The sequence below is a fragment of the Pygocentrus nattereri genome, chromosome 24, assembly GCF_015220715.1.
Source record: "Pygocentrus nattereri isolate fPygNat1 chromosome 24, fPygNat1.pri, whole genome shotgun sequence".
NCBI lineage: Eukaryota > Metazoa > Chordata > Actinopteri > Characiformes > Serrasalmidae > Pygocentrus > Pygocentrus nattereri.
This window is the reverse complement of record NC_051234.1, coordinates 15,449,390-15,462,632: the sequence shown is the minus strand read 5'-3', so window position 1 is coordinate 15,462,632 and position 13,243 is coordinate 15,449,390. Positions and strand designations below refer to the sequence as shown.

The following is a 13,243-nucleotide window of genomic DNA, read 5'->3' as shown; positions in this document are numbered from 1 at the left end:
TCATATGAAAACACTAACTAATGCATTTGTTACATGTTTACTTAACATTAGTTAACCATTGTTAATGCATTACTCCATAATCTTTCTCTCTCTGTCTCTCTCTCTCCCTCTCTCTCTCTCTCTCTCTCTCTCTCTCTCAGCACACATTAAACATATGTTATAAACGTCTGTCTGATTTCGTAATAATGTTAGGTACTTGACACTATACCATCACTATACTGGTTAACAGTATACTTACTCATGTGGCTGTATTATTTTATGTGCAAGTAACACAGTAACATTACAGCTTTATTTTCTCATCTAATCACTAATAGCAATATTGCAGTAATGGTATGGGAAGAGGCAATGCTCAGCCTGAAGAAAGAGTGGAGAAAAACAAAAGGAGAAAATTGCAAAGTGGACAGACATGGTACCCCTACGAAATTAGCAGAATTATAATTTTTCTTAAGCGAAGACACAAGAAGACTTATCTGTTTGTGGCCATTTTGCTATAGTAAATTGTAAAGGATATTTATTTGCAAAGGATATTTATTTGCCTCCCCTTTTTTGTGCATAAACAGTGTCCTGCGCTAAAAATGCATGTTTATGAAGCGCAAAACCTGCAGTTCACTTGTGGCAAAAGCATAAAATGAATGTTTCCGCAAATACTTAGTGAATCTGGCTTATGGTATATTATTAGTTTCATCTGAAACCAACAAGCAAATCATTTTAAAATTCAGCTTTTAAAATTCAGCCTCAATGGTAGTGTTTTTTACGTGTGCGCATTGTCTACTGTTTTAGCTTGAGCCTGAAGCCCGTTTTTTAGATGTGATCCTTGGCAAACATTTTAGCTTTCGTTTTTATTATCTGATTTACTACTTATTTTATTGTGTTTGTTTATTTATTTATTTAGCCTTTGTTGATTTCCCAACATCAATTTTCTTTTCTTTGCCAAATAATATTATTTTGGCAAGGTTTTTTTTTCATTTTATTTTATTTCATTTCAGTGTATAATGCATTTAGAAGAAATGGGGTGAGTAATTTATTGTTTCTGTTGTAAACCAGTATACGTATAAACAGGAAGGGAAAAAGGAGCTTGTCAACTGCCTCTATGCTCTCCTGCCTAAAACCAGAGAGACACAGCATGCCAAGGAGCTTTCTCAGCTCTACAGCAAGGTAAATACATAAACACACAACCACACACACATGTACTCACATTGTCTTTGATAACCAAAGAGTATTAACCATGAGTTAGGCTATACTGTCTTTGCTATGGTTAGGGATGGATATTTCCCTTGTCTTTTTCTCTTCATTATCTGGCTGTTTGACATACACGTAGTGGCTGTTTCATTAAAATAAATTCCTTGTTTGTGCACCTTATTGGTGTGTAGTTAGACTATAGACTATATCTGTTGTCAATTTGTGTTAGCCATCCATTAACCCTTCATCAGTGGTCAGTTTGCTTAATGGTCAGTTTAATTTTAACTACAGAACCTTTCTTGACAAAAAAAGCATTAAACACTCATGCAGTCTTTTACGAGAGCTTGTGGTTTTTCTTGTAGTTTACTTGCTAGTTTTAATGCTCGAATCAAGCTGAAACAGAGCCTCAGACTCCGCCACACATTCAAGCTCAGTCCTGAGTTGGCCATGATAGAGTTTCAGCTCCTCTGAGCATCTGATTCGCACTGGCTAAAGGAAAAATAACTTCTTTGCTGTTTCTACTCAATAAATCTCATGCTTCGTCCTCTGCATGTTCATCCAATGCTCTCAGTGTTCAATTAAAAAGTGCATCAGACTTCCAGAGCGTTCCGCCTTTAAAAAATGACTGTGAGAAGACCTCTTGATCAACAAACTTAACATAAACATGAAGAATGTTGCTTTTGATGGTGTTTTTCCATTAAATTAGCATGCTAGTGTGACGTTCACTCATGTCGGCCTGAAGTTTTGTAAAATGGACCAGAGTGTACAAAATAGACAGGAAGAAAAAAAACTTCTGTGTATTGATTTAGTGGCGGTTATTGGCCGTTACAATAAAAGGAATGTCAGTAAGTGGTCCCAGCCATAACCAGCGTTATACCCACTGTTAAGTGCCACTGTTGTGAAGAAAATGTATCTGGTCGACATCAGTCCTGTGCTATGAATTTGACAAAATGTGGGTGACAAATTGTGGAAGACAAAAGATGGGCTATAGTTTGTGTCTCAAACTTTTTGGTGTCTCAGACAGCTGATTATATTCTGTTGCCTAAAATGTTTTTGGAGTTGTAATAAATGTCACTGAGAGATTAGTCTTAGTAATTTAATTAGCAATTTCTGATTGAATTATTTTAAAGAAATCTTTTTTCTTTTCTTTTTTTATCTTTGTCTTCTATATTTTTACTTTTGTTATGAAACAGAAAAGCTATGAAGAAAGAGAGAAGGAAAATACAAAAGCATGTCTTTATGCCAAGATGCCACAGACTGTTGAGACAGTGTTTGCTGAGGAAGTGACCAAAAATCAGAGCAACGTAAGCATTTATTCTATTATAATCTGAATCACATCAAGGCAGATAGCGGTGCTAGAAAGTTTATCAACCTTTTAGAATTCTCAGCATTCTAAATATACATTTGACCTAAAATAGTGTAATCAGATCTTCGTCTTACTCTTTGAAACAAATAACACAAAAATACATATTTTTCATTCATTTGTTGAACTAAATTATTCAACATTAAATGTCTTTGTTGGATAAAGTATATGAACCTCTAGAATAATCAGTTCAATATATGGGATTGGAGTCCGAAGGTTCAATCAATTGGAGGACAATTAGGTTAGAGATTTCTGAGGACCTGTGAACTGTGAAAGACAGTGAGCCTTAAACATACCATTATAAAACTGATAGTTCAGGTCCTAAAATCTGATTGGCAGAGCCATATTAAAAACTGTCATAAAATCCACTATATATGCACCTCCTCACAAAAACTGAAGTATGTATTACTGTGTCATGAACAATCCTTGCACAGTTTATTTCTTATTCACCCAATTTTCTCCCCAATTTTAGTAATTTCCAATTCCACCTGCTACTTAGGACTCTCCCAATCACAGAATGCTGTCAACGCTAGGAGGGTGAAGGTTAGCACAGGCTTCCCCCGAGACCTGTGAAACCAGCCACTGCTTCTTTTCAAACTGCTGCTCACGCAACGTCACTGGACAGCTGAACACGCTCGGAGGGAAGCGCCAACTGCCAGATCTGTTACGTCAGCTAATAGACATCTGTGCTGACTAGCATGCCGTTGAGTGATGGGGGAGAACCCCTACCCACCCAGAGAGAGCGAGGCAAATTGTGCTCTCTTGGACTCCCGGCTACGGACGACTGTAGCATCACGAGGGATCAAACTCGCAATCTCCTGATGATAGGGTCAATGCTGACAATGTATTTTCTTAACTAAAACTTGGCTAGTTAGCTACCTAACAGGGTAAAATATGCTAAACAACTCCAACATTAAATAATTAATATACTTACCTTATGATTTACTGTAAAACAGGAATATAAAAGTCTACAAAATGTCCCTTGAATGGCATACACGCTTCAATTGTCTGTTTCATTCAGAAGTAGCATTAAACCCAAGCTGAATCTCATGCAGCTCTGTACTCACAAGCTAAATAGTGTGCTATGTAGGTTTTGAATTTCCTAGCTTCTGTTGCCAAATAGTGCACATTTGTTGAGGATAGATGTGACTAAATCTCAGATGACTAATTTTTTTTTGTGTGATATTACCCACTGGATGCAGTTTTTCAATTTCTAAGCTGTGCAATACGTAGAGAGTACGGAGCCATTCAAGATTCAGACTCAGCATGGAAAGAGGGATGCTGTAATATTGGTGCTGTATATGATTTGCAGTGGTAATTTGATGACCAAAAAGTGCTTATAAAGTGAAAGTCTATGCAATACATTGTGCCATGATATGGGATGTTAACTGTTATACGACAGAAAGTTAAAAAGTTCAAGAAATAACCGCAGTATACAGTGATGGAATGTTCTTATCCTCATTTAGTGGTCCATGGTTGCTTGGCAACAATATCAAACTCTTAAGGAACTATTTTTCTTGGTAAAATATTTTATATTGTTTATATTGGTTGTGATTAATAACAACATAAATAATTTTCTAAAATGTGTATTTTCACCATACTTTATTTGGCTGCCATTTACCTGCTTCACATCATACCTAAGAAACCCTTACCCATGATAAAACATTAACACATGGCCTCTCATAGATTATTGCTGTGATTTCAGTCAGGGAAAGAATGGTTGAAGCAAAGGAAATTTCAATCCTTGGAATGGCAGGACCTGAAGTGTGGAAGAAAGCCCACTAACACTGGTGGACAAAGAGTAGGGATGTTCATCAGTGGAAAGAAAGTGCTTTCTAGGGTATCAAAAACAAGATGTGTCCTGTTTTCTGTCATCTGAGTTGTAAAAAATGATCACGTGCCCTTTAAGGTGCCCCTTTGTGTAATAAATTATGATGGAATGCCCTCTACAAAAGAAAATTCAATTTTCTCCGGACCCGCCGCCTGACCCCGTGGACGTCGTACCAGACCTGTCGCCTGCCCTCCGTGGACATCATAGCAGGCCCGCCTGCCCCCCGTGGACGTCGTAGCAGGCCCGCCTGCCCCCCGTGGACATCGTAGCAGGCCCGCCTGCCCCCGTGGACGTTGTAGCAGGTCCATCTGCCCCCATGAACAATACATCTCCTTTGTTCCCGCCCTTGCCTGTGTCTGTTTCCCATGGGCCTCCTTTTCCTGTTTCTGCTGTTTCCCGTGGTCCTCCTGTTTCTCCTGTCTGTTTCCTGTGGGCCTCCTGTTTCTCCTGTCTCTGTTTCCCGTGGGCCTCCTGTTCCCATGTCTACTGTTCCCCGTTGGCCTCCCGTTCCTTCTGTGTCTGCTTCTGGGTCTCCTGTTTCAGTTCCTTTGTTTTTGCCTTCATCTGTTCCTGGTTTTGTTTTGTTCCCTTCTGTCATGTCGGTGTCCATTCCTGTTCCTGTGGTGGTTCCCGTTCCTGGGTCTCCTTTTGTTTCTGTGCAGGTTTCTGTCTGTGTGTCGGTTTCTGTTCCTGTTTCGATTTTTCCTCGTCCTGTTGTTCCTGCATTCATCTCTCGTTCTGCGTCATTTTGTAGTGTGCCTCCTCGTCCTCCCTCCGTGTTTCTCCATCTGTGTCTGCTCCTGTTCCACGTTCTTGTGTCTCTGCTCCTGTTTTGTCTCCTGTTTCTGTGTTTGTGCCCTTGTCTTCTGTTCCTTGTTCCCGTGTTCCCGCTCCTGTGCCCATTTCTGCCTCTGCTTCTGTGTCTGTTTGCATTTCTGCTTCTGTGCCCATGGTTCCTGTTCCGCCTTCTCCTGCTCCGGCTTCTGTGTCTGTGCCTGTCCCGTGTCCTGTCCCAGCTCTTGTCCCTGTCTAGTTTGGTTCTGTTTTTGGTCCCTGTCTGTTTGGTTTTGTTCTGTTGTGTTTTTGTTTGGTGCGCCTCAGTGTGTGCACCTTTTGGGGAGGGTACTGTCATAATTGACCCCTCCCAGTCCTGTCCATGTGTTCATGTTGTGTTTTGATCTTCCATGTGCATTTGTTTGTTTCCTAGTCCGGCCCCTTGTTTTGGTGACTCCTCCCTTGATTATTCTTACCTGTGTTTCCACCTGTGTTTTGTGAACCCTCGTTTGCCCTCTTGTATTAAACCCTGTGTTTTCATTGGTCTAGTGCTGGTCTTTGTTTGCTTTGTTTGAATCTCTGTCTGTGTTGTTGGTTGTACTGGTGTTTGTTTGATTGGTTTGTCATGTCTGGTCCCCAATCTATCCGTGTTGGCTCATTGACCCTGGACCATTTTGACCGTGACCCTGGATTTGCCCATGATAAGTCGTACATGCGTCTGCCTCCTCGCTCCCCGTCACAGTGGGCAAAATGTGGTGCTGCATAGGTTACTCCTTAATTAGGTGCACTTTAAGCTCCTGTAATGCCCCTACAGTATATAAAATATGATGTCATGCTATAAAGGATGTCCCTAATGGATTTACCTGCAGTGGAAAAAATGTGATGTAGTGCTATATAGGTGCCCTCACAATGGGATAAACTTGGCATTCCCTAAAAGATGCCCTCATAGATATTCTTCAAAGTGAGAACACAATGAAGTGTCCTTGCAGTGAACAAAAGAAAATCCAAGTGAAGAAAATAAGATGCAGTGTTCTACAGTCTTTCCTACAATGTGCTCTCTAGAGGGATGGGGGAGCAGCTAAGTGGCGCGCTACTTTTTTGTAGTTAGCTACAAAATTTAGTAGCTAGTACCTGTAGCCGCTACAGTTTTATGAAATGTAGCTGTAGCGCCTACAAATCTTTGTGTAGCTATAGTGCAAATTTTTGCTACAATTTCTCTACAGGCTTCAGGGAATACAGGAAAAATGAACCACAGAACATTCACTGGGCTGGTGGCGATTGGGCAAACCTGACTGAGCCACAGACAGTTCGAGCAAACGTGCACGCGTTCGCCCCATGTGCTGATCAGCCCTTACTAGTAGACTTAACTCAGAGGTCACAACCAAAATGTTAAGAGCTGTTTTGTCCTTTCAGCAAAAATCAAACCACCTTGGGAGGCACGACATGTTATGTCCACACTATTCTCAGCACTGCAGTAACACTGACGTGGTGGTGGTGTTATTGTGTGTTGTGCTGGTATGAGTGGATCAGACACAGCAGTGCTGCTGGAGTTTTAAACATGGTGTCCACTCACTGTCCACTCTATTCACCTTGAAGATGTAAAGCCAGAGATGACAGCTCATCTCTTGCTGTCCAGTATGAGCTAATCATCTAGTCCTTCATCAGTGGCCACAGGACACTGTTGGCTGGATATTTTTGGTTGGTGGACTATTCTCAGTCCAGCAGTGTCACTGAGGTGTTCAGAAACTCCAGCAGCACTGCTGTGTCTGATGCACTCAGACCAACGCAACACACACCACCACCACATCAGTGTTACTGCAGTGCTAAGAATGATCCACCACCCAGATAGTACCTGCTCTCCATGGTGGTCCTGACCACTAAAGAACAGAGTAAAAGGGGGCTAACAAAGTATGCAGAGAAACAGATGGACTACAGTCTGTAATTGTAGAACTATAAAGTGCACCTATATAATAAGTGGAGCTGATAAAATGGACAATGAGCATCAAAACAAGGAGTGGTCATAACGTTATGCCTGATTGGTGTATGATTGCTGGCTGAAATTTTTAAATTGGAGCAGTTTAATTTCAATAGTTGTCAACGCTTTGCACAAAATTCTGTGGTTTGTATTTTGTTTTTGTTTTTTTTGTTAGGAAAAACCTGGAATGATTGACTTTTCATTTAGTCTTACTTTTTGTTGAATATCATGCATTTGGGTGTGTAAGTTTGATTGTTGGTTACATTTTTTGGTGATCTTTTCTATATTTGCAGCTTTTCAATTGTATGTTTCTTTCTGGCACAGAATTAAACAGCTTGTTGTTCACACTATCAGTCGGGCTTGTTTGGTGTGTCAGTTGGAGATTCACAAATGTTCTGACAATCATGCTTTCAAAGTAGCTAAAAAGTAGTGCACTACTTTTCAAAAAGTAGCAAAAAATAGAAAAAATAGCCACTACTCTTTCTGGAAAAATAGCTAAATTGTAACTAGCTGCAAATTTGGGGAAAGTAGCTACAAAGTAGCTAACTACTCATTTTTCAGTAGCTATCCCAACTCTGGCTCTCTAGTGCAGACTTTCCCAAAGTGGGTGCCATGACAGCAGTCTAGGGGTGCCACCAAATCATTTGCTAAGATTCTGAATTTACCTTTTAAACTCTGCTTACATTAAAAACACATTTAGACATTGTATGGCATCATTATTTGCTCTGTCCCTGTTTTTTTTTTTTTTTTTTTTCAATGAACTCCTTATGGTAGGTAAGATTATATTAGTGTGAATGGAACAGCTGGACAGTTTTTTTCCCCCTTCTTTTATGCTTTTACACTAAAAAGAATATATTATTCTGTAGGAAGTGATTGAATGTCTAAGCAATAGATAAGCAATTGCTCCCAAATATAATAAAATATCCCCTAATTGTGTATTTGGTCTTTTCCATATGTGTGAACAAAATGAGATATTTTAATCCTTGTGCTGCTTTTGGAGGAGTTGGTGATTTCCAACTAAAGAGCAGTGAAATAAAAGAAAAAGTGATAGTAGAGCTGAGATCAGTTTTATTCAATAGGTTTGTGCTATTCTTATCAAAGATGTGGCCAGCTGCAGCAAAATGTGAGTTATAGGCTTGACATATTTCCTTCTGGGCAGAAATCAGCTGATCGTCAACTAAAACGCTTGTTGGAAAAAGGGGGGAATTATTTTTTAGAGAATTTACTATTTTCCAGAAGTTTTGAGGGTTTCTAGTGCTGGTGATTAAGCTAAAGTAATATTCTGATTTAGCTTTTCTAACAGCAGAAGTACATTTATTTCTCAGCTCTCTAAAGGCAAGCCAGGGGATCTCTCTCCCCTGAGCATCTAGCAGTTGACCAAGCTTTATTTCTGGCCTTAAACAATGAGGAAACTTCACCCGTAAACCAGGGACTTGATCTGTCTCTGATTCTTGACTTTTTGAATGGGGCATGTTTGTTTACCACTGTTAGGAAAATTTTGTCTTGACTGTAGGAATGTAGGGGTTGCTTCGAGCATTTAGGTTCTATTGAAAGAGTGAACAGAAGAGGACTTAGGGGACAGCCTTGCCTTGTGCCCCTTGATAGGTTGAAACTCTGTGACTGCATCTTATTAGTAAAGCTTTAGGGGAAGAGTATAGGAGACATACCCATGCAATAAAATTGTCAAGACAAAATTTCCTCATAGCAAAAAAGGTAATCCCATTCAATGTGGTCAAAAGCCTTCTCTGTGTCTAATGACACAACTGTCACCTCTGGGTATAAAGGACATTAAGAACACAGTGAATATTTTAAAATATGACCCTTTTTTATATCCAAAAGAAACTCCAATTGGGTAGCTAATAATCTGGACAAAATTTTAACATCCACATTTAACACAGAAATAGGGCAGAATGAATTACATTTAGTTTACATTTATTATCTTTGCCAGGTTTTAGTAAGGCTTTTTTTCAGAAAAAGTAATCTATTCTAGAATAACAGTGGTGAACATGTGAAAAAAGAAATAAGCTTCGCTATGAGGCTTTAAAAAATTCTAAGGATCTATACATCCTGCTTGATTCATGAATGCTGACAGTTCTGTGGCCATTTTAGAAGGTTTCTGTGATTTGAAACTAGAGTGACCTAAAACTGGGTTCATAAATGTAAAATTAGGGGTTCATATAAAATTAGGGTCACCCCTCCAAAGTGGTGCGAGTTCAGATTTCTTAGTGTGGAAAGAAGTTTGTACACAAACCGTACATCAGCCCAGTTGGGACAGTAAACATTCACTAACATCACTGGCATGTCAAATAGCAGTCCAGATATGATAGTATAACTGATATATTATTACTTTGGGCTGCATACACTAATTACAGTGTCTGGATACTTTAGGACAGATGGTGTATCATGCCACATTCAAAGTCACAAAGGTAATTTGTTTTGACCATTGCTAGCTGATGCTAGAAACACTGTTGTGAGATTGTGAGTTCCAAGAGACAATAATTGGCCTTACTTTCTTTTGCCCATCCTCAAGTCAAGTCAGTGTTTATTTATTTATTCACAAAACAGCTTTACAGAAAATCCTGGTACAAGCCCCCTTGAGCAAGCCAGTGGCAACAGTGGCAAGGTAAAATTACTTAAGAGCAAGAGGAAGAAACCTTGAGATGAATCCAGACTCAAAAGGGGAACCCATCCTCCTCTGGGTGGCACCAAATAACAAAACAATAACATAAGCAGTATGAACAGAGAATAAGATTTTACCATCAGTATATTAAAATACAGAAAAGGAGAAAAGCAATGTTATACAGCAGGAAACTCCATGGTAATTAAACTGGTCCAGAAGTGGACACATGATCAAGGCAGATGAAACCACAGCATCAGATCACATAGGGCGGTCAGTTGTTCAGCTTGGCAAAGAAACAAACAGAGCATTAGTTCTGTTACGAGAGACTGATTACAGTATACAGTGTAACTGAGTGCAGCCTAGGCTACAGTTGGTCTAACTATTACAGCCTAACTAAACAGGAGAGCAAGAAGGAAAAAAAACATGAGGGTTCCCTGAGGTGTTACCACCCCTCCGTTCCACCGTCAACAAACTTGTGTGAATGCATGATAGCAGTGGGACAACAGCAACAACACTCCCAGTTACCATAATACTTTATGTCCAACAACCCCAGATCTGCTCCTTTCATATAATGGGAAAAAGTAATTACCAAAGGCTACACAAGTAGGTTTTTAGCCTAGACCTAAAGACCCAAACACTGGCTGGAAGGTAATTTCAAAGCTGGGGGGCATTGTTTGAAAAGGCTCTAACCCTTTAACTAACACTTTAATTCTAGGTACTAATAGTAACCAGCACCTTATCACCTAAATAGATGTGATGGTTCATAATAAGAGAAGTTCACTCAGGTACTGAGGTCAAGGCCATTTAGAGCTTTATATGTCAGTGAAACAATTTTGTAATATATGCAGGATTTATCTGTCAACTGGTGTAGGTTTGATAAAACTGGGCTGATAAGGACAAAATTTCTAGTTCTTTTGAGGACTCTGAGCATATTGGAATAACTTGTTCTGAAACTTGTTAAGGCTTTTGCTGGAATATTCAGCCAGCAAAGCATCACTGTAATCCAGCTTTAAGGTAATAAATGCAGAAACTAGCTTCTCTGGATCCTGTAGAGGCTGTGCATTTCTTAATTTGGAAATATTACGAAGATGAAGGGAAGCTATTCTAGTAATATTGGTTATACATGCATTGATGGACTGATCGGGATCAGTCATGACCAAAGGTTTTTATAGATGTACCGATGCAACTGGGAAACTATGAAATTTACTGTAGAGTAGGAGGAATTTACTTGACATCCAGTCTTTTATGTCCTTTACACAGTCCTCAATCTTAAGATGAAGTTCATCTAGTTTAGTCAGTATATACAATTCTGTGTCATCAGCGTAGCAGTAGAAATGGCCATGTTTACGGATAATGGAACGCAGTGGTAAAATATATAATGTGAATAATAGATGTCCTAAAACAGAGCCTTGTGGAACACCATATTTTTGTACAAACAGATAATTTGTTGTTTACATTTACAAACTGATAATGATCAGTCCGGTAAGAACTGAACCAGGAAAGAGTTCTTCCTGTTACTTGTACTACTATGTTTTCTAGCCTATCTAGTAAGATATCAAATCAAAATCTCAAAAAAAAAAAACTCAAATCAAACAGAACCAACAAAGATATATTTCTTTGGTCAATAATGTCGTCTCAGTACTATGATGAGGCCTAAATGTATGTCAGTAAATCAATCCAACACACACACACACAAACACACACATTTCCTAAACTACTTATCCTTCTGGGTCGCTGGGGGGTGCTGAAGCCTATCCCAGCAATCACTGTGTAGAAGGCAGCAAAACTCTGGACAGGTTGCCAGGACCAGTCGCAGGGCATCAATCCATCAATCAGCCTTTATTTAAACTTGGAGTACATTGAGGGAGACCCCTTCTTTACAATGTAGTTGAACCAATATGGAGATCAGGGACTGAGAAGTTAAATAGGAAAAACATAACAAATGCCAAAAAGTCATTATTCTTGTAGTAGTAAATAAAAAAAATTAAACCAATAAACTATGGAAATTACAATATATTAACTTAATAAAGATAATAAAATAAACATAAAAAACTCTATATAATTAAATGTCATGATTGGCCTCTCCCACTCCTCCATGTGCTTTTGTTTACCTTTTAGTCCTGTCCATGTGCTTTTATTTTAATTTCTTCCCAGTCCGGCCTGATGGTTTTCAGATTCCGCCCTGTGTTTTTCCTAGTTGTTTGTTTTGTCTTTGTATTGTTTGCATTGTGTTTGGTGTTACCTCTGCTGGTCTCTGTTGTATTTTCTGCTCTCCGTTGTTTGTTTACCTTGCGTTTTCTTTGCGTTATGTCTGCCCACCATTCTCTTCGTCTTGGCTTGTTGACCTTGGACTGTTGTGACCATGACCCTGGTTTTCCCTGCAAGAAATCTTGCTTTTCTCTGAATATGCATCCCCCTCCTTATTGTTCCCCGTTACATAATTAAATAAAGAAGGAAAAGATGTAAAATAATACCTTGACATTATTAAAAGAAATAAGAAAAAAATACCCCTCGACCCTGACGGAGAAGCGGCTTAGAAAATGGATGGATGGATGGATGGATGGATGGATAATAGACAATAACTAAAAACATACCATAAATTACATTTAAAAATGACTGAAATCAAGTGAAACAGTTGATTGGAGGTGGTTGGAGACTAAAAGTTTAAAATGTTCATGTGACACTACTGAGAGAAGCTTTAGAAAATCCTGTAAAAATTTCCAGCTCACTGGCACACAAGCAGATTTTCCCAGTTAAGAAAGTTTGTGACACCTGAAGGGTAAGCTAATCACTGGAATGAGTTTGGTTGAATGCACTGATTACTTTGGGTGTCTCTGTGATGTGTGATGGCACATGGCTTTATACATAAAAAGAAGCCAGCGTGTCTCCTGATGCACAGACAGAGATGACCAGCCAACCTTTTTACATAGTATGCAGCGATGGGTCTCCAGTGATGACTCTTAAAGCAGAGTTGTCTACAGAGTGCACTCTAGATGCATTTCTGTGTATTACATCACCATAATCGTGGGCAGACAAGTGTTGCTTCAATTGGGAAACATATTTTTTTTTCGATACATGAAACCAAATTGTTTGCCTCAGTTTACACATGTGCATATAAATATGGTATTTAAAAGTGCACTTATCTGTGAATTTATCTGTCGTCCATTCAGCTTTAGCTTTTTTAAAGCAGGAAGTACATTTATTCCTTAGCTGCCAGATAGTAAGCCATTTGTCTCTGTCACCATTTCTTCCTGCAAGGTCCTATGCTTTATTTCTTGTATTAAGCAAGGAAGATATTTTAGAATTGAACCAGGGATATGATTTATCACTAATTTTGAAAGGGGCATGCTTGTTTACCACCGCCAGGAAAGTTTTGCTGAAGTGGTCTAACACTAAATGACTATCTGGGATTTCTGAAGTGTAGTGGATGTATTTTTGCTCCAGACACTCAAGTGAATTATGCTTAGGCCTTTTTTTGTGTTTGAAACTAATAGGATCTGT

General features: G+C 39.2%; 1 protein-coding gene across 13 annotated transcripts in view; it reads left to right on the top strand.

The window, feature by feature from the left end:
- Nucleotides 1–13,243, top strand: part of LOC108411423 (nebulette-like) — a 227,152-nt gene that overhangs the window by 86,716 nt on the left and 127,193 nt on the right. For 9 of the 13 annotated variants that reach the window (XM_037533859.1, XM_037533862.1, XM_037533857.1 and 6 more), the window contains 2 exons: nucleotides 1,045–1,155; nucleotides 2,373–2,483. The exons of 1 other annotated variant lie outside the window; for it this stretch is intronic. In XM_037533859.1, the coding sequence (XP_037389756.1) occupies nucleotides 1,045–1,155; nucleotides 2,373–2,483 (222 nt within the window). The remainder of the gene's footprint in view (nucleotides 1–1,044; nucleotides 1,156–2,372; nucleotides 2,484–13,243) is intronic. 3 more of the 13 variants (XM_037533863.1, XM_037533861.1, XM_037533858.1) reach the window with 1 other exon arrangement.